The sequence below is a fragment of the Zalophus californianus genome, chromosome 17 (assembly GCF_009762305.2).
Source record: "Zalophus californianus isolate mZalCal1 chromosome 17, mZalCal1.pri.v2, whole genome shotgun sequence".
In the NCBI taxonomy this organism is placed as follows: Eukaryota; Metazoa; Chordata; class Mammalia; order Carnivora; family Otariidae; genus Zalophus; species Zalophus californianus.
Window position 1 is genome coordinate 20,696,913 of NC_045611.1, and position 26,124 is coordinate 20,723,036.

At 39.3% G+C, this 26,124-nt stretch overlaps 1 protein-coding gene across 5 annotated transcripts in view; it reads left to right on the forward strand.

Annotated features, from left to right (window-relative positions):
• CDH11 (cadherin 11) overlaps positions 1-2,263 on the forward strand; it is a 146,176-nt gene extending 143,913 nt beyond the window's left edge. For all 5 annotated transcript variants that reach the window (XM_027619395.2, XM_027619394.2, XM_027619399.2 and 2 more), the window contains one exon: positions 942-2,263. In XM_027619395.2, the coding sequence (XP_027475196.1) occupies positions 942-1,438 (497 nt within the window). In that variant the 3' untranslated portion in view covers positions 1,439-2,263. The remainder of the gene's footprint in view (positions 1-941) is intronic.
• The last annotated feature ends 23,861 nt before the right edge of the window (positions 2,264-26,124 follow it).

The window sequence follows — 26,124 nt, forward strand, 5'->3', positions numbered from 1 at the left end:
AGCCCTGGAGGAGAAAGGGAGCTTCATCCTTGCAGCTGCCAGTGATGGTGGACCCAGAGGGGCTCTCAGACCCCTTGCCAGATTCAGGCACATTTTCTTCAGTCTAGCCACATGTGTGGAAGAGTGTTGTCATGGAATATTGTAGAAGCCTCTTGTGGAGGTGGAACATGGAGAATTAAGCCATGTCTCAGCTTTCCTTTCAAGTGTGGTTCTGCCCACTCATCCTAGGTTGCCTGAGCGCAGTGGAATCGCCTCTCTCAGGAGGAACTAGAGCTGCTTCCTCTGGGGTTCAGCTGATGCTACCTTCCTATGTTTAAATAAATAGAGGAGATTTGTCTCCTAGGGGTTATTATAAACTTCCCCTCTTCTCTACAGTGGTTTGAAGAGAATCCAACCACATTTATGATAAGATTTCTTATTAAGGTAGAGTAGGATCACTGCTCCTCCCGCGCCCCCCAACCCCCAGCCCTCTGGGCAGGAACAAGCATCACCTCCTATAGAAAGGTAGGACCTGAGGTCTCACAACATCCTCATTCATAAGCTTTGGAGAGATAGCTGTCTTCCTTTGGAAAAAGAAACCAACATAAGGCAGTTTTAAGAAGCTGCAGACCACTCTATTTAGAATCTTCCTAATTCTTAGAAATATGACTTCCAAATAATGTCAGATTCATTTTTAAAAAGCTCAAAATAGTTCCAACTTGTCGGCTTGTTTGGATATCATATTTTTCTGGCAGCGTTTTGCAGAGGAAGAGCCAGGTGGAGGGTGTTTTTACTCATCTTTGGGGATTCCAGGTAAAACTCTCGTTTCGTTGACTCATAGACTGGTTCCTATTCTGAGCATGAGCACATCATGCCTTGCAGTAAGCAGAGTTCTCCTCAGGGAGAAAGCTCCAGGAATACTGGCCTTAACCTGTGCTCACTTTCTTGTGCTTTCCTTGCAGTCATCGTAGTGTTGTTTGTGACCCTGAGAAGGCAAAAGAAAGAACCGCTGATCGTCTTTGAGGAAGAAGATGTCCGTGAGAACATCATTACCTACGATGACGAAGGGGGCGGGGAAGAAGATACAGAAGCCTTTGATATTGCCACCCTCCAGAATCCAGACGGGATCAATGGATTTATCCCTCGCAAAGACATAAAACCTGAGTATCAGTACATGCCTAGACCTGGGCTCCGGCCAGCACCCAACAGTGTGGACGTCGATGACTTCATCAACACGAGAATACAGGAGGCAGATAATGACCCAACTGCTCCTCCTTATGATTCCATCCAAATCTATGGTTACGAAGGCAGGGGCTCGGTGGCTGGGTCCCTGAGCTCCCTAGAGTCTGCTACCACAGATTCAGACTTGGACTATGACTACCTACAGAACTGGGGACCTCGTTTTAAGAAACTAGCAGACTTGTACGGTTCCAAAGACACTTTTGATGACGACTCTTAACAATAACGATACAAATTTGGCCTTAAGAACTGTGTCTGGCGTTCTGAAGAATCTAGAAGATATGTAAACAGGTATTTTTTTAAATCAAGGAAAGGCTCATTTAAAACAAGCAAAGTTTTACAGAGAGGATACGTTTAATAAAACTGCAAGGACATCAAAGTGGTAAATACTGTGAAGTACCTTTTCTCAAAAAAAGGCAAATATTGAAGTTGTTTATCAACTTCTCTAGAGAAAAACCACTTGGCGTACAAAATATTTAAGTGAAGGAGAAGTCTAATGGTGAACTTACAATGAAGGGAAATTGTTTATGTGTTATGAACATCTAAGTCTTTCTTTCTTCTTTTTTTTATTTGTCAAAGAAGCTTCCACAAAATTAGAAAGGACAACAGTTCTGAGCTGTAATTTCGCCTTAAACTATGGACACTCTATATGTAGTGCATTTTTAAACTTGAAATATATAATATTCAGCCAGCTTAAACCCATACAATGTATGTACAATACAATGTACAATTATGTCTCTTGAGCATCAATCTTGTTACTGCTGATTCTTGTAAATCTTTTTGCTTCTACTTTCATCTTAAACTAATACGTGCCAGATATAACTGTCTTGTTTTGGTGAGAGGTTCCCTATTTCTATGCCATTTTTAATGTATCTATTTGTACAATTTTAAAGTTCTTATTTTAGTATACATACAAATATCAGTATTCTGACATGTAAGAAATGTTACGGCATCACACTTATATTTTATGAACATTGTACTGTTGCTTTAATATGAGCTTCAATATAAGAAGCAACCTTTGAAATAAAAACAGATTCTTTTTTAATTCTGGGTTTCATTCTTAACATTGAAAAAAATTAAGTATTTCTAATGACTCATTTATATTTCTCATTTAAGATAATTGTGATCTTTTCATAACCCTATTTATGAGCTGTTGCGTGCTGCTTTCATTGTTTATTTGAAATCAAATCTGTTTTGCAAATGTTTTTTTCAGACAAGATTCTGTAACGCCATGTAAAGCTTTCTTGTACATTCTCAGTGTTAGTGTCCTGGCTTCCCTCTGCGTACATCTTCTGAAAAAGAAGGATGCTAAAGATCTAGGTCAGTCTCTGATTTTGCAATACTTGATATATAATAGGCGTTTTTCTTGCCTATCAGTAATTCAGTGGCTATGAGAGATGAATCCATGAGGGAATGAAAGGATCGGAGCTCGAAACTTCCAAGATGTGGGTTTTCTGCCCCATACTGAACATTTGGGGGTTGAGGGAGTGAAGAAGTCAAAAATATAAATTTGCCACGTGTAGTTATCAGACATCCGGTGTTACTCTGTTTTTCCCTACTTTGATTTTGCCAGGCTATTGTAATGACTCTGACATTTGAAACTGCTTATTTTATCCTCCTGTGATTATAACTCCTCATAAAATGTGGAATTTTAAATTTTGATAAAAGAAAGAGCAATTCATTTCCAAAACTCAGTTTTAAAATATGCTTTGGGCAATAAGCTCAGAATGAGGGCAGGGACCATGGTGGATTCTGAGGGTCACTTCCAGTATGCCTATTGTCTCTGGAAGTCCCATCTAGCTGCCTGGGGATTGGGACTTCCATGAAGGGTATTTCACCTGTTCCTTTGGGCCAAAGGTCAAAATGTAGCAATACTCGGGGAAAGATCACACAAAGTCATGCTACAAGTGTTTTCCCTCTTTCCCCCTAGACACAGGGCACATACTTTCTCCTGGATTGCAGACAAATTTTAGATTTATCTCTTTTTTATTTTTACTTTATTGTGAAAGTTTGTTTCAAGCATTTCTTGATATCCTGCTACATCCTATTTTTATGACTCAGTCAAAATGCATAAAAAGAAAAATGTTTTTATGAAGTGCTCACTTTCATTTTCCTTTGCATTTAAGTCAAATTGTCTCAACCCTTCAGTGGAATAAATTCTGTGGACAATGTCACTTTGGAATCTTTCATTTCAATGAAGGATTGCACATTCTCAATACTTCCATAATTGCAGGTTTTGTTCATTTTTTATATAGTTTTTGTAATCCAAAGAATATTTTGCTAGATTTGCACAGATCTCCAATTGAATTTGAAATAAAGAAATAATTCTAAAGGAATATGAATAGCACTTAAACAAGAACATAGCTGTAAGTAAAAGACAAAATCCTTTTTGTCTAGGAATGTATTTAGATTAGATTTGACAACTACATTTTTACATTTTTATGTTTAAGTTTTAAAAAAAAGGCTGTCTAATTTTTAATAGTTAAAATACTTGTTTTCTTTTTTTTCCTTTTTATCTTCTTTTTTACTTTAAGCCTCTATTGTTTGTAGAACTCTCTTAGAAGCTTGGAAATAAAATGTCTTTCCCGACTAGTGGAGTCCTCTTTCATTTGGAACATATTGCCTTAAAAGCAATCTTCGTTTAAGTGGTTCTTCCTTATTTCGATATAGAGTAATTACTGCTTTATGACATCCATTCAGCTAAAGAAGGAACACTTCTCTGTTCTTCTTGTCCTTGAGTAGTGGCTTTTGTTTACATTCATCATCATTCATTCATTCATCCATTCATTCATCCATTCATTCATTTAGTCATTAAAATCTTATTTGGTAGACCCGCTATCGACTTCAGGATGCACAAAGAATCTTGCTACCTTCCTTGATATCTTTTGGTCTTCCCAACCCTGTTCCAAAGTATTTATCCTGTTGTCTTGTAATCACCTATTGATCTCTGTGCCCACCCACCTTCCCAGACAGTGCAACAGGATACTTTCTCTCCCTGAAGGTTGAGGGAACAAAATATATGAGAGATACAACAGGAGATGGTGAGATGTTGACCGTGTGTGAGGAGGGTAGGCCAACTGCAGCAGTGCTGAACAGATCTTGTGTTTAGCCAAATTATATCTTATATGCCAGTGTTCCTGGGGATGGTGGGGAGGAAAAGAGAGCAGACGATCTACATGGCTTGGAGAAACTTACTAAAAATACACATTCATGGTGCCCAGAGAGTATCACTCTACACAGCAGGTAGGACCTGGTCCAAAATATTTTCAGTTTTTCCTAGGTGATTGTGAGTATAATTCACCTCTTTTTGAGAGCCTCTGTAGGACAATGGTGGTGAGTGGGAGGGAGGAGGTGAATTGGGATCTCTGAGCACAGGAGTGGCCAAACCTATGTGGCAGGCAGTATGGAGGACAGATTGGGAACATCACCTACGGGCAGTCCAAGAGGGTTTTTATGAAAGCTAGATAACATATAATGAGGGCCTAAAATAATTCAGTAAATAGGGGGTGGGAAGGAGGCGAGGCTTCTCCACTTCTGCACTGCCATTAGCCTGGTCTAGACCATCCTCACCTCTGACTTGGAAGGACTGAGACAAACCCATAGCCATTCTCTCTGACTTCCAACTTCTCCACAAAGAAGCCAGAAAGATACTAACACACAACTCAGATCACATGAGTCTACAACCAAAACCTCTTAACTGGCTTCCAAAAGTCTTGAATAAATTCCAACTCCCTTACTTTGTTGTTGTACATGACCAGGACCCTGCTAACCTGTCCAACTTTATCTCATCCCATTCTCCTTCCAGTGCACTGTGCTCCAACCATGCTGGCCATCCACCAGTTAGTTCCTCTACAGACAGAACGGGCTCCCTTTCCATTCAAAGTAGGCCATGCTTTGTTGGTTTCCTTTGTATCAGCTGCAACTCCTTGAATTTAGTCTACTTACTGGCTTTTCCTGTGTGTATGTGTCTGACTGCCACAGCAGAGTATAAGCTCCAAGGACCGGGCATCGTGTTTTCTTAAGGTATGCCTAGTTCTTTGCATGGTGCCTGGAACACAATACGTGTGCAAGCAATATTTCTTGAATGAATGATGGCACATCAATAAGGCAGATTATCCAGATGTGATGGCTGATTGGAGAATGCCAATATGATTTTCAGCTGCTTTATCTGAGAAATGGAGTGAATTGTGATCTTGGTGTCTGTGGTGATGAATCCAAAAGGAGAAATGAGTTTGTGGGGAAAAAAGTTGAATTAAGTTTATGTTGGACTTATAAACTGGAGGTGCTTGTGTGACAGATGGGACACTGTCAGGTGGGTCATCAGAAACTGGGATTTCCTGCTAGCACCCTACACAGGTGGGTTGAGTACATAGAGCGGAAGTCATCAGAGGGCTCGGAAAGTCTCTGGAGTGACTGTGTTTCTAAGTAGAGCTCACTGTTCTCTGCCAACTGAAAGGCGTATTTCAATGGTGAAGTAAGTCCGTCCCTCTGGTGCTGACAAGTAATGCTGAATTTAGTTTTATTAATACAGATAATTAGTAAGCATAAACCTCATCCATGTATGTCAAATGCTTTGAAAAATAAGAAGTGCGTATTAATTAATTCGCTAATTCTTTTCTTCAATCAGTGAGGCTTTTTTTTTTTTGAGCTCTTGCTGTGTGGGAGAGCATGTATTGGGCGTGAAAAACTGATCTCATTCCTGTGAGAAGGCAAAGTATGGGCCCTTCTGGCAGAGATGGTGAATGAGAGGCTAAGCATCTCTCCCAAGCATCACAGGAGGTGGTTATCAAAGCTGGATGGGAACGGGTCCCATTTTTTCCACCTCAGTCCAGGGGTTTATCCTTTAAACTTAGGTTAAAGAACCAACAACGACGTCATTCTTCATCATCAGTGATTCATCTGAGACAGTGGCAGTAAAGGTGGGATGCACATTTCCTCCCTTCATTGGTTTGGCTTCTTACTTTGAACAGCCATTGGCCGCAGAGCTGGACAACGGGATCTAGTCAGACCTTCCACTGCCTAACCCGCGTTCTACGTCCAAAGATAGATGGGACAAGGTCTCACGTTGTTTCAGCTGGGGTTTGCATGTTTCTACAACGTGAATGTTGAAAATCAAATATAAAAAAAAAACTGATCAGGCATTTTATAGCTGTTTGTATTATGCTTCATACAGAAATTTGATATTTCATCCTATGGAATTAAAATTGTGTTTGTTTGTTTTAAGTCAATGTCAGGAAACTCTGTCACGTCCCAATGGCCTAGAAGTGAGAATTGAATTTTTATCTTGCAGACTAACTCAACTAATAATTTTTTTTTAATGATCACAGGCTATGATCTCCAAAGGGCCTTCTTCATTCCAGGTATCCATACATTTTAAATATGATTTTATAGTTCTTTGTCACTTTAACCAACTAACTGACTGCCACTACATGGCTATTTGTCACAGGCTCACAGAGGCAATGCTCCCCTCACACTGCTCAGAGCTCAAATCTTCTGCTCAACAGTGAAAGTGACATACCCCTTGTTGCGTGTGGCATTCAATACATGCCTGTCTGTATATGGCTCCAACACTGACTAGCTGTGTGACTTCAGTCATCTTGACCTCTCTGAACTTCATTTTCCACAAACATGCAAAGCAAATAATTTCCACATTGCCAAGTGGTGGCAAAGGATCAATGAGCTCCTGTTTCTAGAGTTACTCCCAGTTCCTAGAACAGAGGAAACACTCAATAGAAGGGAGTGATGTTATTGTTAGTGTCCATATTCTTTTCCCTGTTCCAGATTTCAGGACAAGGTAAGGGAAGAATTTACCACCTCCTGCTTCCCATTTCCTCTTCAAAATCAACTTACTCTCTTGTCTCTCTCCTGAGCCAAGAACAGAACATAGCTTAGCACATGGTAATTTAGTTGAGGCAGAGAACGAGCAAGTTCCCTACCACCAAAAAGAATTTTTTTTTAAATAAAACTAATTATCTGATCAATGAATTCACTTCTGTTTGATTGCAATATGTAGCATAAAACTGGCAAAGCAACATGTAAAATAGCTTTTAAATATTTTATTAGAAGACAATAAGTAAATTCACATGATAATGAATTGTATTTAACTGGATAGAAACTATGTATCATATGGTATTTGAAATTTGGATGAGCTTGTCAATTGCAAAAACTGACATTTCTAATATAAGGAATTTCATATTTGATATATTTTTGCTCATTTGTTAAAACAATGGTGCTCCTTTTTTATAGACATAATTCTCTGAAAATATTTAGATTCGAAGACATATAATTTCATTAGAATACTTTTCTTTCATAATAACTCTGATGAGTTTAATTTAACCACAATTTTTACTTCATTTAGCACTCAGAAAGTTGGAAATTATTTGATGCTATAGTAAACTTCTTTTTAAGTTTTTTTTTTTTTTCAAACACTAACTGGCATATGGAAGAAATAGTAATGCTTGAAAGTACAATTTTCAAATAATTTTCTGTTATGAATTAGTAATGAGGCAGTCAGTTTGATGATGCTGACCCAGCAAACTAGATTAGACCTCCTGTGGGGCACCCATTTTTTTTCTCTTCTACATTTTGGATTTTTAGCACAGAAAAGGCACTAAGTAATATTAAGGGCAGGAATATAGTGATGGATGGATAAAGGGAAATAAATTCTTCCTTTCATGTTCTAGATTTTATAGAATTCTAAACTCCTAGAAATGGATAAGAGAATTCATCTGGGTCTCCTTCCTTGCTCCCCACCCCCATGTTTTGATAGTATCATTATAACGATTTGGATTTAGATTTTACATGACTTGATATTCCTCCCAGGACAGTCAACCAACACACAACTCAGATCAATTGGTCCAATGCACTGAACGGACGGAAGTGCTGTCAGGTGATGTATCTGACTTGCTAGCCCTGAAAAATTTTGCTTAATTTCTGTGGGTCTCATTTTCTTTATACGATAAGGATATGTAATCTCTGTCTGGCATGGCTCCAAGAATTCCAGAAAAGGATGACCTACAATAGGAAATAACCTAAATGTATAAATTGCTGCCCAAATGAATGATTTCATTGTTGCTGTGCTTGCTGTAATTTGGACTTTTTCCTACTGTAAACTGGATCTTTCCAGCATCTATAAATGCTTCTGGAGTTAACCTCAGATCCAGAAGCAAATTTAAGGGACTCTGGATTCTCTTTGTAAGACCTGATTGGTTGGCTCCAGGGTAGGCTTTAAAATGGGGACTGCATCATGTTGTGCAGGGATTATGGCCCCAGGGGTTCTTCCAGCCCAGCAGCCTCAGCACCAGCAGGGAAATAGTAACTCCCAGGCCCAGGCTAGGTGGGCTCCTGATCCCAGGGGTCTATTGTTTTGTGAGTGTGGAATGTGCATTTCTGAATTTCTGATGGTTGGAAGAAAATGGTTTTAAAGCAACATTGGATAACAATACACTTTAAAGGGAGAAAGGTATTCCCTTTTAAATTACTAAGCAGATAATCTGCACACAATTCTCCCTCTATCTGGAATCCACTTCCCCCTAAGGTGGCTCATTCCAGCCTCCTATTCCCTGTCCACCATATTGCTTGTTTGCCATTCTCCGCAGAGTGACAAAGACTGTCTACTTTGACCAAACTTTAATCAGGCTCCTCTGAGTCCTCTGTCCCTACAGGCCTGAAATTGGCCATCCTTCTGTCTTTGTAGAATCTGCTTCGAGCAAGAATCCTGCTAAGTTGGTGTAGTGAAAATTCCCTACCCTCGGGATCTGACTACTCTCATTCTTAATCATCCGAGTCTATCTTCAGCAAGAATCCTGTTGAGTAGGTCTAGCAAGAATGCCCCTTACTTAGATGTTTCCTCTTAGTAATTTTCTATCCAGTGATCCCCATCTGCTTCTGTGACGGAAATCCCCACTTGTCCCTGTCTAAGCTGGATTTGGGTTCCTGCTCTCTCCCCAACTAGAAAATCCCATTGTAGTGGCCCTACTTGAATAAAGTGTGCCTTACCGTCTTTAACAAGTGTCATGAATAATTTTTTCTTTAACAAGAGCACATATTATTTTCTGATATTTTTATCTTTTCAATGCATTGTTTTCTTTCAGTAAATGTGTTTACTCTCTAGAATGTAAGCTTCATGGGGAGCAAAGACTTTATCTTTTTAACTGTGTATCCTGGAGCCTAGAACAGAGCCTGCTATGTTGTAGATATTCAATAAATAATTGTTGACCTCTTAGGGGTTTGGGTTAAATTTTTATTGCTTGTTCTAATGGAGTAAGGGGTAGTTTGATGTTGTGTGTCTAACCATTGTAGATTCCCTTTTTGAAGAGGGAAATAAAATCTCAAGATTAAAGTCTGCAGCAGCAAATCTGTAGCTTGAATTTAATAAAATGGTTTTCTTTCCATGAATTTATTGTGCAGTTACCTTCTGTACTATGGAGAGTTTTCCACTCATAGCAATAACACAATGTTTCCTTTTAAAATTGTGATACAGCAATTTATAATGAGAAATATTATGTTTAATCTTCTTCCCCTTTCTGGCAGCACTCCTAAAACCCTTTGGATTTCTTAAGTGATGAAAACAACCAAGGTGGCTTGTTCAGTTAATGAGATGACTTTTGGACCCCACTTAAGGATGAGGGATAATTGCCAGGAGAACCAGCCTTTTGATTAGAGGGTTGGAAGTTTAAGGCCCCCTGCCCAGACCTCCAGGGAGGGGAGAAGGGCTGGAAATTGAATCAATCACCAATAGCCAATGACATAATCAATCATGCCTATATAATGAAATAAAAAACATAAGGACAGGATTCAGAGAACTTCCAGGTTGGTGAACACATGGAGATTTAGGCAGAGTGGCCACTCAGAGAGAGCATGGAATTCCCGAGCCTTTTCCCCAGATCTTGCCTTGAGCATCTCTTCCATTTGGCTGTTCCTGAGTTATAACCTTTTATAATAAACCAGTAATCTAGTAAATAAAATATTTTCCTGAGCTCTGTGAGCTGCTCTAGCATATTCATTGAACCATGGAGGAGGGTTGCTGGAACTTCTGATCTATAACCAGTCAATCAGAAACACAGGTGACAACCTGGGTTTGTGGCTGACATCTGAAATTGGCAGGGTGGAGTGGGAACAGTCTCACAGGACAGAGCCCTTACATGTGGAATCTGACACTATCTCCCAAGTCAGAATGGTGTCAGAATTCAGTAGGACACTCAGCTGCTGTCCATAGATTGCATAGATTGGGGTAATCTTCCTGTCCCCCACATTGGAATTGGCTGCAGAAACATTTAAAAGTACATCTGTTTAGATTTAAAAAAAAAAGCAGCTACTTAAGATAAATATATATTACATAAATAGCACATCTGTTATTCAGGTATGCTGACTGGGCAGAGGGTGGGTGGTGAAGGGCAATGTTGAATTCACTGGTGCCCTGGGAGTTTGGACAACAAAGATGGTGTCCAGCCAACCCATTTTATGGATGAGAGAACTGAGGTTCTAGAAGATAAGACAACTTGCTTCAAGAATCAGAAGCACCGAGAAGAGGATCTGGAAAGAAAATGAACTTCTCCTACTTGTGACCTCGCTCTCAGTTCTGGGAAAACTGAACTACAGTTTCCAACCATCAAGTCATTTCTTACTAAAGGAAAGAAACGCCCAGATACAAGAATGACCTTCCCTGCATACCCACCATTGCTCTACTTAGATGTCACCTCCTCAGAAAGCTTTTCAGTAATCACCTTCTATAAAATGACACCTAGTCCTTGTCACTGAGTCTCTTTCCAGCTATTTATCTCATTTTTTCCCTTTCTTCACACTCACCACTACCTGACATTATAATGAATGCCCGTGTATGTGTTTGTTTGTGTCTCCCACCTCACTGTAGTGACAGTCCCATTGAAGACAGTGGCTTTGTGCTGTTCACCTCTGTACACCCAGAGTCCAGAACAGTGCCTGGCATATACTGGGGCTCAATAAATAATTGTTGAATGAACCAATAAATAATGATAAGCATTATCAACACTAGGCTTTTAATTTGTAGTTTTGAGTGAGATTTTTCATTCAGCTTCTTCTTTCAGTCCTATTTATTAATAGCAATGATGTCAATCAAATGAGGATCAGAAAGGATATAACCACATTCCTCCTTTAATACAGGGATTTCAGACACTGCTGGGTAGTAGCTGATCAGCAATTGTTAACCCTGTATGATGGTTGCCCTCTAGCTCTTCCAGCATCTGAAAAGCTACAGCACCAAAAGCTAGGCACCCCAGTGCCAAAGAAGAGACTCTAAATGAAGGGAATACAGCCCTATGTGAGTTGCAGAAAGGGATCTTCTGGCTGTTTTTGCTCAGGGCGCCAATGTCTAAATGAAAGAAAGTGTCAAAATTCCATTCTAATGACCCACAAGGATGTGGAGAGCTTTGCCATGAAGTGAGTTTCTAGTTAATGAGATAGATTTTTGTTTTAACTATGATGGATTATTAAACCCAGACTAGTTGGCAGAAAGGAAGCTCCAATAGTTGCTAGTCATTCTGCTAAATATTTAATATCTGTAATGGTGTGTAACACACACATGATTCTCACACTCAGAGGTCAATTTATTGGCAGCCTACTCTGTTCTAGAAATTGGAGCCATTTAATATTCATAGTGATTCCCTTTCAATTATTCAACATTACGGATAAAAGTCCAAGTAAATATGATTATGTAGGATTTTTTCTTAAATTTCCAGCAAGATGACTGAAGTCCTAAAGACCCAAATGTCTCCTAGCCATTCTTTTGTTTCTTTGTTTGCTTATTAGAAACAAGTAGAAGCAGGGCACTCATGTGGGGTATTATTAATAAACATGGTGACCACATGTCCTGGTTCTTCCCAAGACAGTCCTAGTGTTTGTAGTTGTAGAGTAATTTTGAATAGTGCCTCCTTTCATTCTCCAAAGTGACCAATTATGGGTAATCATTTTTATGGTCCTCCTACCAATAATTTTGTCCCAGTGTGTTAACAGCATGATAGGTTTCCAATGGCCTGGACAGACTTTTCCCACAATGGCAGAAAGGTGATTAGCTACTCTAGGAAGGAAAGAAAAAAAAAAAGGAACATAAACTTTAATCTTACTCATCTTAGAGAAATAGTCCAGCCTATCAACTTCTCTTTGTAGGTTTAAACTTTTTTTTTTAAGATTTTATTTATTTATTTGACAGAGAGAGACACAGCGAGAGAGGGAACACAAGCAGGGGGAGCGGGAGAGGGAGAAGCAGGCTTCCCGCGGAGCAGGGAGCCCGATGTGGGGCTCGATCCCAGGACTCCGGGATCACTACCTGAGCCGAAGGCAGACGCTTAACGACTGAGCCACCCAGGTGCCCCTGTAGGTTTAAACTTTAAGGCTGATTAAATAATAATAATAATAAACCTAACCCTCTTCCCCAGGATATAGAAATACTAGGGAAAAAAAAAGAATATTGTGTTCGTTCATATTGTTTATACAGTTTTATACTTCCTACATTTAACAGAGAAGGAGTATTCAATATCAACAATAGGCTTTTTAAAAAAAACACTTAAATTGCTACACAATATTACATTATATGGATGAATCACCACTTATTTGTACACTAAATTAGCGATATCTATTAAACACCTTATTACAACCTGGGCACTCCTCAGGGAAAACAATAATAGTGAAATAGATCAAGTCCCTGCCTTCATAAGGATTAAGTTCTACTGGGGATGATCAGGCAATAATTAAGTCCTGATACAGGCATATAACTTGATAGGAAACCTGATAGGACTTGCTTTCTCCAACTAATAAATGTTCTTCTGGCTTTACTTTTGTTGCTGTTCTTGATAATATCTTGCCCTTATCCAAGACCAATTGATTCAGAGTAGAATGGTATTTACACATCTGTATTTTTCTGAAGCAGTGCCTTATCAATATAGATTATTGGTTAGTATCGGATCCAGAGGTAAAAGGAAAAATTAGTAATACCAACTGTATTTTAAAAGTTGATATTTTTTTCATCATGCATTTTTTGCATTAATTTTGATTTTCTCAACAAATTTGGATTAGATTTTATTTACCTTGTTAATTCAGTTTTTGGTGCTCCCTTAAATTTTCCACTCGAGGCCAGTGTCTCAGGGGCAATTCCTCACCCATGGGATTCTAATGCCCTCATTGTAAAGGCTCAGCAACCTGATCCAGTGACTGGTATAGGCCAACACATCTCAAATTTTCATGTTCATGTGAATTGACTGGGGATTTTGTTGTAAACTGACTCAGTACAGCTGGAATGAACCTGGAGGTTATATGTCTGTAACAAGCTCCTAGGTGATGCTGTCTTCTGGTGTATAGGTTGAATCTGAGTAACAAGGTTCTGAGCTATTCTGAAAGGTATAAGATAGAGTACACATCATATGCACACAGAACCAAACTGAATGTGTCCCACTGAAGGCAATCCCCTTCCACATGGAGTAAAGGTAAAGTGGGCAAGGGAGCTCTCTGTGGTGAGTCATTTCATAACCCACAGGACTCCCCATTAAGTAAATTGAGATATGAAAAGCCAGCAGCTCTATGTCCAACACTCCTCTGGCCATTGCTATTGATCAGGGATGATATCATTCCACCCAGAAGATGACCCAAACGCAGTTGCTTGGAAATACCATTGGCTACCTGCCTTACTTTATATCCCATTAAAATATTTCCTTCAAGTCCCCAGTCAAGCCTGCCCCTTTGGGATGAAAAAGTTCCTCTCCGGTAGTTGTCACAGGCAGGACATCCTACCTGGAGTAAGTACCAACCAAACTAGGTTGCTTTGGTGTGATTCCTTTAGCCCAGGGTGGGTCGAGCTGCAACCACTGACTCTGACTGGGAAAGTGTACAGGTTTATATCTCAGACCACAGTGCTAGTCCTGCAAGAAGTACTATTTTCTTTTTTTCTTATAAATCTATCTATCTCCATGGGGTATGTCCATTTTGATAAAGTGGAGGAACTGAACCCAGTTGTGGTTGCCCCTGAATTTCCTACTCTAGGTTGCACTGGAATCCAGAAACCTTCTGGAAAATGGGGCAACAGCCTTTGATCTCCATCTCTATGTAGTTTCAACTTATATCTTGCTTGTTTAAGCCACACTGGTCTGAGGAATTGGAGTCGTGACTCCCTAGAATATAGAAAATATCTGATGTCTAGGGTCTCACTTCCTTACTCACCCCATACCCCATCCCCTCTGACATATGCCCAATTCCTTGGGGTCATGGCAAAGGGTAACCTGTGGGTCAGCTCAGTCTGATGGACATCATGCCTTTTTGTCCTAGTCAAGAGTGGAGGTGAAATGTTGAATGTATCCCTGCTTGCTGTTATTATTTCTTCATTGGGTTTAATCTTTTATACAATAGTTTGAAACAATATTTAGCTTTAGGCTATGTCTGCTTTCTCCAGGGCAAACATCCTTGAGGCCAGAAGCACAAAACATTTTGGCAGCCTCTTTAAAATATGATAGAGTGGGGCAGAAAATATAAGGAGAATCAAGTCTGATTAATATTTAGCAAAAGTATTCTACTATATCATTCTGGTGGTGGGAGGGGGCAGAAAATAAGCATGATAAATCAGCAAATGAATATATATATATAGTTATAGTTACAGCTGAAGTTATAATAAAGAGTTATGCAGTGACAAGTGGTAAAGAGAAAAAAAAAACAAACTAGGGAAAGTGGAAAGAACTTTCAGGTGGAGGAGAAGATGCTCAAATTTTATATGGTCTGGCCGGGGAAAGCCTCAGTGAGAAGGTGATATTTGAGAAAAACCCCGAATGGCTGAGCAGCTAATCATACGGACATCTGGTGTAAGAGTATTTCAAGTAGTGGGAACACGAAGAGCAAAGGCAACTGAATAGAGAAGGGAAAATATTTATGTGAAATAGGACAAGCAAAGGGATCATATATTTAACATCCAAACAACTCACATAAATCAGTAAGATACTTATAGATACATGAGTAAAGTTTATGAACAAACCACAAAAGAGGAAATATAACTTAAAAAACATAGAAAAATCATGTATATATCCCCAATTAATAATCAAATGAATATATACTAATCTAACGTAGCATTTAAACTGCTCTATTTCAGTGAAAAGAAGATTAAAAACAGAAAATGTTAAAATTATAACAGTAATACTGACAAGAATTCACAGAAATAAATACCTTAATGTTTTGACAATGGAAGTGTAAATTGTTATACTTCTTTGGAAAATTAATTTGGCAAATGTCTTCATGAACCAAATTGTCATGAGCAGGCATTCTACCTCTAAAAATCTACCCAGAAACGTCACCCAAACATGGACAAATAGATGCTTGTATATATTCACAAGAGTGGGCAATGGTTTCGAAAGCAAATTAAACGTCCAGCAGCACGATATGAGCTCAGTAACTGTGGCATGTTCTCTCAATGAGATAATATGTAGCTATTAAACCTGACGATTCAAAAGTGATTTAGTAACATGGTAACATGACAGATGGTCTTGACATGTTAAATGGGAGTGGGTGGAGTCAGTTTATAGCATTATATGTGTATATTGATTAGAGTTTAAATTTATAATCCACTTTCACTTGTGTGCATGTTCCTGTGTTTGTAGGTATTTTATTTTTCCTACATGTGGAAGAAATGATGGTCTCTCTACTAGTCAGAGTTGTTCAGAAAAACTGAATCAACAGGACGTAAATACACACACACACACACACACACACACACACATACATATAAACACACACACACGTACAGAGAAGAGAGATTTATTGGCTTGCATGACTGCGGAGGCTTGGCAAGTCTAAAATCTGCAGGGCAGACTGGCAGGCTGGACACCCAGGAAAGAGTTTCAGTTTGAATCCAAAGGCAGTCTGCTCACAGAATCCCCTCTTCTTCTAGGAACATCAGTCTTTTTCTATTAAGTTCCTCAACTGATTGGACTAGATCCACCACATAATGGAGGGCAATGTGCCTTGCTCAAAGTCTACTGATTTCAATGTGAATCTCGGGTTGCCTGGATGACTCAGTCGGTTAAGCGGCAGACTCTTGATTTCAACTCAGGTCATGATCTCAGGGTTGACCTGCATCAAGCTCCCTGTTTGGCAGGGAGTCTGCTTGAGGATTCTCTCTCCCTCTCCCCCTGCTCACTCTTGCTCTCTCCCTCCCTCTCTAAAATAAATAAATGTTTTTTTTTTTTTTTAATGTGAATCTCATCTAAAAAATACCTTCATAGACATGTCTAGAATAATGTTTGATTAAATATCTGGGTATGGTAGGTGACCTAGCCTAGTTGATACATAAAATTAACCACCACATCCTGCAATAGCTTGAGGTGTACGTAATGCTTTAGGTCCATAATGCTAGAAAACAAAATGATGGTTCCAGCAGAATCCCACAGAAGACAGGGCTGGCTTGGGGAAGATGACAAACCCGGAGCCCATCCCAGTGGGCAGAGGTCAGGGAACTATGGAGAAGCCTATGTCACACAGTGGGTGGAAGAAGTGGCAGCCCCAGTTACACTATATGAAATGGCTTTCTCGGAGAAAAGTGATACAAGAAGAAGGAGAACAAGACAGTGCTTTTGAGGAGCCAGGAGTCCTGACTCGAGTTTCCTGCAGATGTCCAAGCCAACCACACAGAGCTTTCACTATGGCATTACTGTCTTCTCCTTGTAATCCTTTTATTTTCCAAATACAGACCTTTATTTGTTCAAAAGAATAAAGGGGGAGATAATAGATTTCTGTCTGCCTTGGTTGTACTACAACTGTAGAATTGTTTCTAGACATGAAAACCCCAGTTATCAAAACAAAACAAAACAAAACAAAAATAAAACACTAACAAATTGGCATCTAAGTGGTAAAAGATTTTCAAACCATCTCAAAAGAATAAGGGCGAAAGTTTAGAGTCTTGTTAGATTAGAAAATAGACCTGTCTGGACATGTTTAGGACTAATAATAATCCCAAAGATTATCCTGTGGGGTAGGGTTGGGCTTCCTCTAGGTGGGTTGATGGGCAGGAATAATAATAAAAAATACATATTTTCAGTGTAAGGAAGGAATGAGGACTATGGAATTTATGTCTTTGGAAAACAATAAGCTCCTCATTACTGGTAGTATTTAAAGAGATGTTACAGAATCACTGGTGAGGAGTATTGCTTATCCACATTGTCTGGGATGAGGAGAGAATCTAAGGGTCCTATTTTTTTTTTTTTTTTCTAGTTCTAAATACTCTTACCAAGCACAGGAATGTTAAGGTTGGGTGGGGCTACTACGAGGGTAATAGAGGGGATATTATAGAGCCTAACACCTATATTTCTCCTTGTAACAATGAGTATTTTTATATAGCCCCCTTGTAAGAAAATCCAGCTTTTTTCCTCCTCTGCAAAAAAGGAACCCCATGGAACTTTAATATCAAAATATTTCATGCTTTGCATTTTTGTTTTTCTTGCAGAATATATTTGAGTATCCAACCTTGCATTTTCAGAAGGTATTGCTCATTTTGACAAATTGCCAAAAAAGGGGACATTTGAAAGCTAATTTCAAATTGTTTTTCCATAAGGCCTGGACCCATAACTATTCAATGACTTCATCTCCCTATGATTTATGGGCAGAAATGAGTCAGTGGTGTTGTCCAACTAAATGATGGTCTCTTGTGGATTTAATTCTCACATATTCTTTCAAAATGTGTACCTTTAAGTCTTGACATTTGTTAAATGCTAAAATCACATTACTCATTTACAATGAGAATTTTTTGAGAAAAATAAGAAATTGAAGGCAGCAGACACAAAAATCTATTTATAACACATATGAAGAAATGTTAAAAACCAGTTTGGCAAGAAGGGACCTACCAGCTTCAGTTTCTGCTTTTATAGGTCAAAATAGCCAAGTACTGGCAATTTCAATACAAAAATAATTAGGAGGAGGAGGTGGGGGAGGAGGGGAGACAAAGATGAAGAAGAAAAATATGAGAAGAAAAACAGTAAAATTAAATGTTAATTAAATAAAAAATTAAATGATACATATTTTCAAATATACAAATTGAAAATATGAGCAACAATAATGATCAAGATCTCAATTGTAATGAAAATATCCTTATGTAAAAAAAAGAACCTCAACCTGTCCTTCACACCTTATACAAAAATCAACTAAAAATGGTTAATAGATCTGAATGTTAAGGCTTAAAACTATGAAATGTCAAGAAGAAAATATAGGAGAAAATACTTGTGACCTTGGGTTAGACAAAGATTTTTTAGCCTGATGTATAAAGGAAAAATCTGGACAAGTTTTACTTCATCATAATTATGAACTTCTGCTCCTAATGAAAGGACAAGTTTCAGACTGGTTAAAAAATAATACACTCACATATTTTGTTAAGGGCCTGTATCCAGAAAACCTAAACACCTCTTAAAATGCAATGATTGTAAAACAATCAAATTTATTAAAATGCATGAAAGATCTGAACAGATATTTCACTAAAGAAGGTATATAGATGAAAAATAAACACAGGCAAAGATGCTGAACAGAATTCATCATTAGAAAAACACAAATTAAAGCCTCAATGAAAACCACTACTACACACCGATTAGAAGAGAGGACATAAAACACACACAAACAACAAAAATACCAAGCAAGTGTTGGTGAGAACATGGACCAACTGGAATTCTCATTCAGGGCTGGTTATGTGCAAAATAGTACAACCGATTTGGAAAAACTTTAAGCAATTTCTCATAGTTAGATATACCAACTCTGAAGCAAAAACCCTATATGCAAATTTTACATTGGCTTTATTCATAACCAGTAAAAACTGGAAAGAGCTTAAAATGTTCATAAACTGGGGAATTAGTAAATAAACTGTGGTACATCCAGTAACAAGAAGGAACTATTGATACACTTACCAACATGGATGAGTTTTGAAATCATTTATGCTCAGTGAAAGAAGCTGGCCTCAAAAGGTTACATTCTGCATGTTTCCATTTATATAACATTCTTGCTAAGGCAAAAGAATAGGGAAGTAAGCAGACCAGTGTTTACCAAGGGTCGGGGGCTGGGGAAGAACTTGACTACAGAGGGAGATGGGGGAATTTTCTTCTATGTCTTAATTACAATGGTGCTCACATGACTGTATTTGTCAAGAGGAGCAGAACCATGTGTTTAAAAGTGTGTATTTTACTGCCATAACTTACACCTCAGTAAAATAAATGGGGGAAAAATATTAGGCTACGACACTTGTCAGCCTTAGTAAACAAGAGCCTCTCTACCCTCTGCGACCCTCCCAGCAGGCTTTGTGGTCCAGATCGGAAGCCCCAGAAGGTGGAGACCCAGCCACTAGGCATACCTATGTGTACTTAACATCGGGTGGGCCTCTCGTCAATGCCAGACAGCTTCTCAAGCTGCCAGCATGGATTCCTCAACTCCCATTAATCCCATTAAGAACAAGCCAATGACTTTAATTTGGATTCCTGATTGAACTATAAAGAGCACTCCATCTGCTTGGTAGACTAAGCAACAGACAGGCCAACACTTCCCAGAGAGGAATTCACTTAAATGCTCAAATTGGGAAAATGGGAAACAGAAGATGCTGGTGCCAAACCTCTGATGAGTTAGGGAGGGCTCCTTCAGGACAAGCGTGAGACAGAACATTTTCTTAATATACCCATTTATCACTTCTAGGCCCATCTGGCATTTGTGGGGGGGGGGCTGCAGAAAGGTGACTGAATCTGTGAATATGACCGATAAACGTCATTTCCATCATCCCTTCATGCAGTTCCTCTCCAGACTTCCAGGCTTGCCCCAAGCAGTCCTATTGAAGGACTGCTTCTGTAGTGGGCAGAAAGGGGTGTCTTCCAACAGGTAGCTGTGTGCTCACATCTTACTTGCTACTTTTCTTAAATTAAAAAAAATAATAATAATACATTGTTTTAGTAGGAAAGTAGAACTTGTAGTGACCTAGGAATACTAAAGAACTCTCAAGTCCAGAAAGCTGTGTGATGAAACCAACTATCAAGCAGGTAATCCCAACTACACGGATTCTGTCTTTGCTCACTCAGTGTCTTTACCTCGCTCATCCTCAGAGGCAGAGCCTACATGGCCAAGTTGGTTGCTTGCTGCTTTTGAGGTCCAAAGTGAGGAGGAGAGTGGGAGACAGAATATGAATGAGGCCTTTAGGACGGGACTAGGATAAACATTGTTTAGGGACAGGCAGGGAGAGGCAGGCGGGAAGTTACACTGTGAAGAAAATGGACGGAAGAGAAAGTAAGACTTCAAGCTTCATTGCCGTAATCCACATTCAAGATAAATCAGGAAAAACAAACAAACAAACAAACAAACAAAACAAAACAACAACAACAAAAAAAAACCCTGAGTTGGCTTGCAATTAATTTGGGTTACTCAACTTTTGTTGCTTTCAATTCTTTTTCTTGTTCTGCTCTAAATTTTACCAGATCTCTGAGCTCTGGTCACAACTATGATGGACTTTTTGCCTTAGACTTGGTCGATAAACTTGCCTTTCCCCTATTTTTCACTCTTTCAAATAATTGACCATTGAAACATTGGTTTTACCTTAGAAATGTTTCTTCTTCTCCCTACACGTGCCATCACTGTTCTATGTGAAGAAACTTTTGAAACAGCCTCCTCAACCATCTATCTACCTACCTAGTCTATCTTCATTAATCCTTTCCCTGCAAGAGTGCCCCCCAAAATCTTCCTAGAATGCAAATCTGATTAGGATTCCAGTTGCTTAAAAGTCAAAACTGCTTACAGAATGAAATAGAAACCAACCTCTAGCAAGGTATTTGAGATCTTCCATGATTTCAGTCCAGCCCTTTCCATCCTCATCTCCCACCAAGCACCAAGAAATGATGATCTACCAGAAGTCCTCAAACCAGATCAGACTCCATTTATTGCTTCTCACTGTCTTTGGGCATGCAGATCCCATTGCTTGGAACATTCTCCCTGTTTAACTGATCCTCCAATTTCTGCTCTTCCTTCCTTATCACTTCAAAGCATCATCTCTTTTCTGGAATCTCTCCTCTATTCTTCTTTGACATCCTAAGTTTCTGATCACCCTCTCTCCCACAGCATAAATAAAAAAGGAATTATTGGACTAAATTAATATTAGAAAAATATTTATCTTAAAAGGATCATTATTATATGGAATACATCAGCTTCTCTTTGTTTTAAACCCCTCATTCCAGAATAACATCTTAGTTTTTTTAAGAAAAGGTCATTTAAAAGCTCTGCTTGAGTTTACTTTTCCTTATCAACTCTCCCCCAAAACATTAGGTCCCCAACTCTACCCCCAGTGAATTATGTAGCCACCTTATAATGAATACCACTAGCACAAATTATAACCTACTTTTTAGACAAGTGTATTAATATATAATTTATACATCATAAGACATGAATTTAAAGTGTACAACTCAGTGTTTTTTAATATATTGACAGGGCTTTGTGATGATGAGCACAATTTAATTTTAGAACATTTTCAGCCACCTTGAGAGGAGCACTGTATCCATCAGCAGTCACAACCCATTGCTCCAAGCCCCACTCCACCTCCTGCTACTCATCAATTTTCTGCCTCCATGCATTGTTCTATTCTGAACATTTCATATAAATATAGGGTCTTATGTGACTATTTCTTATATGTCCCATATTTCTTCATTGGAAATAGGACATTTAGATAACGTATTGTAGCAATATATTGTTTCTTGCATGTCTTGTAATTTTTTGGTTGAAAATTAGACATTTTAAATAATATGTTGTAGCAACTCTGGTAACTAATCTCTCCCAGGGGATTATTGTGGTTGTTCATTTGCTTGGTCATGAATTTGTTTTGTGACTTGGCTGAATAATTCTGTAAATTCTTTTCCCCAGTAGTGTGCAGTTTCCAATGTCCTGCTCAGACTCCCCCCCCAGCTGCCCCCACCCCCCTTTTTAAAATCTTTAGACAGGCTGCTAATGCTTGCCCTGGGGTCAGTATGAACCATGTACTGGTCAAAAGTTGTGCATAAGCCCCCTGGGCCAGTTGTATTTTTACCCTTTACCACTGTATGTGTGTATGGCTTGGAGGCTGCTATCAGAGTTTAAGGAACTTATGGCATTTTGCCCCATGTTCAACGAGGTACTCATACATGGGAGGTTCCCTCTCTCAACTCTCCTGTGAAGGTACTTCCACGGGCATGCACACAGTCTTCCAGAATGACAAGGTTGAGCACGGCTTTTTTTTGTAAGCCTGGTTACCTGGAGTTGCCTCTGCATCAAAGTACCTAGAGTTTGGTCAGAGGTTGTGTTTAAGCCTCACAGGCTTCTCTGCTCTGTGTGGCTGGGTCAGTGTGTGGTTTGAAAAATTCTTTCAAGTTCTTTCCTGCTTGCTCCTGAGTGGGTTTAGCCTAACACAGGTGCATAGCCTTCCGGGCTTCCAGAATTGACTCTGATCTTCCATTCTGTCAGTTTCCTGGGTTCCTTCTATTAAGCTTCTCTCAGCTCTGCTATTTTGCTTCAATCATGGAACTACCAGCCACCTCCGAATTGTTTTCCACAAAGATCCCCTTTGTTTTCTGCAACACTCGTTGTCTTAGTCCTTTTGGGCTGCTTAACAAAAACAAACATTGATTTCTCAGTTCTAGAGGCTGGGAGTCTGAGCTCTGGGTGGTGCTGGCATGGTTGGGTGAGGACCCTCTTCTTGGTTCATAGCCAGCACTCTCTCACTGTGTCTTCACATGGTAGAAGGGGCGAGACATCTCTCTGGATCCTAGTTTGTGAGGCACTAATCCCATTCCAGAAGGTTCCATCCTCATGACCTAAGTACCCCCAAAGTACCATCACCTTTGGGGGTTAGGATTTCAACATATGAATTTTGGGAGGACACAGACATTCAGACCGTATCACCCATAGACAAGGGAGCAGAGTGCAGAGCTCTTATCCATACTGTCTGCCCTTCCGCCAGGACACTGCACGGGAACTGGGGATGGAACCCACTTTCCCCAGAATGACACAAATGCTCTATTAGTGAGCACTCTGGGAAAGTGGAAGCCCATGATCTTCTCAGCTTGCTTCTCCCAGCCTGGAACCCCCTCTCTAGGACTGCACAAGGGTGGAGGTGACGGAGAGTAGTTGATGGAGGGTGGTGTGGACAGGAAGCATTCTTGACCCATCCACCTGAAATAGAGCTTCCCCGCAGGAGTAAAGTTTAGGTAGAATACCTCTCAGTCACTATTGACTGGAATAGAGCACAGAGCCATTATGACATGGGGCTGGGGATAAAAACCACAAGCAGCCTGTCCCTCCCAGATAGGCTGGTAACCCCAGACTGTGAGCCTTGGAAGGCAGAGACTCTATCTTCTTGGGGTCACTTGTCCAGAGGAGAGTGCCCATAAGAGAGTTTCTGTTATATGGGGCTAGGGGGAAAGGAAGCCGGTCCTGGCTCAAATACCACAGACTCTTGCTTTTTGTGTTGAAACTTAGTAAATTTTCTTAAATACACATTTCTTCATTTGAGTATGCCCTTGGGAAAATTTCTACACACTTTAAGTGATTGTTTTTGTTTTTTATAATTTCCATCAATTAAATTTTCTTTTGCTGGGGAATGAGTCCACTGAACTACTTACTCTACCTTTTTAGAAGTTCTAGAATTATTTTTTTCCCATAACAAGTGCATAATATACCTAATTGGGGAATGAGTGAATGCTTTTGTCCATACATGATCTCTATTTGCTTACCTTAACACTTTGATTTTATCTACATAAACTGCTATCTCTTAAGCTTAGATTCCAAATTTACTCCTCTCCCAACATATTCAGTTTCCACATACCATTCTGTTCTTTCTATGAAAATAAATATAGTTGCAAGTGTTCATTGAGTTCTTGAGTTCATTGAGTTCTCCAAATCCTGTTCTTGAGTTCTTGAGTTCATTGAGTTCTCCAAATCCTGGCTTTATTTCTCTGTAACAGATTTTTATGTGCTTAGCATATGGAAGGAGCTTGATAAATTTTAGTTTCCTTCCTTTCTTTCTTCCTTCCTTCCTTCCTTCCTTCCTTCCTTCCTTCCCTCTTTCCTCTGCATGTCTTATCTGCTATACTTTAGGTTTAGGTGCTAACCAAACCTATCTTGTCTCTCTTGCTAGACTATTTGATCTCAGAGGGTAAGGAAACCTATTTTTCTTTCTCTGGATTCCCCATAGGCATGGCACTATACTTTTCAAGTGGCAGGCACTCAATACATGTCTGTTTATTGATTAATTATACAAAGTGGGGGTGCTCATGCTGGCATTCTTCCCAAGGGATTGAAGAAAGGCAGAAAGTGGTAAGAAAGAGACCCCCCCCCATGAGATTATGTATGTTTTAGCAGCAGATACAACTGTGGAGGAGGCTACTGGGCAATCTCACTTAGTTACCTGGACTAAATGTCATGCTTAGTCAGAGGTACATGAGAGGTGGAGGCCGTGGGAGACCTGGCAACAATAAGTATATCATCATAAAATGTGGGAAGAATGAATGCACTGACATTACTAAACACAGATTGCAGGAGTTTATGGAAATCTTGCCACAAAATTTTCTGGGGTAGCAGAAAGGCTTACAATGAAAGGTGCAAAGACCTTTCAAAAAGAGCTGATATTTGCACTTATGGAAACCAAACCATGGGGCTTGCCAAGAGAGAGGGGCAGGTAGGAGTAACAGCTGGATCAGAGCAGAGTTTGGATTGAACACATTGGGATGGTCTCCTGAGCACAATGCAAGGGTCAGAATCACCAGACAAGCTACAGAAATACATATGTTTATTGTATATTAAAATAGCCAGACTCTTCGTGCTCTGTGGGTGGGCTGGATGGAAATGACACTGACCAGGAAGGGAGCAAGTTGGCCTTGGTGTCTGATGTTGCATGTGTATGTGGGCTGAGAAGACTCAAGCACAAGTAAAATTTATGGGGCCCCAAGTCTGATAACAAAGGAAAGCAAATGGAGACATCTGGGCTGTGCGCTTCTATGCACAAAACATGGCCCTGGCAAAAAAGGAATATAAACATTTTGATGAGAAGCTTTTCTTACAAATTTACTGCAAATATTATACATTAAAAAATAATGCTTGTGCATTCAAAGTACTTAGAATATTCAGTAAAGTAGAAACAAAGGACTGAAAACAATCTATACAGAATCTGGCTGTCAACATTTCTGCTCCCTTTCCTTTCCCCCACCCTACTTCTTTTCACTTTTAGACTATTTCATATGCAAGTTTTACCTGCTCATGATCATATTTGATGCACATTTCTACACCTGGCATCTTTCTCTTCACAATACATCGGGGGAAGCACCATTTTAATGGCTGTATAACAGTCCGTCACATGAATGTGTTATCACTTAATAATTTCTTTCATTATCTATTTAGTTTTTTATTGTTATACCAACAGGATGGGAAACTATGGTTTGATAAACATATTTCTGCAAATATATTTATGCATATTTATTTCCCCCTGTCTTAGCTTACTTCATTTGGATGGATTTCCAGAATTGGAATTGCTAGATCATAATAACCCTGTATGAACATTTTTAAGACTCTTGATCCATTAATGCCAAGTTGCTCTGCAAGACTTCCATATCAATCTATATTTCCATGCAGTGTATGGGAGTTCTTAGAAAGATAAATATTAAGACAAAGAGAGAGTATACCAGAGTTTCTAGATAAGAATTAATGGAATGAGCTGCTGGGTATCACCCAAGAGATGAAAAGGAATAAAATCACATCAGTGATGTACAAATAGAGAATATTCCTGGCATACACTTGAGTAATAAACGGTGCTTGTTCTCAGATAATCACCTTTATTCAAGAGCCAAACTCTATGATACCACTTCCATGATGCCTCCCCACATTACTCTAGTCAAAATGGCTATTCTACCAGATATTCCTTCAGAACTTTTT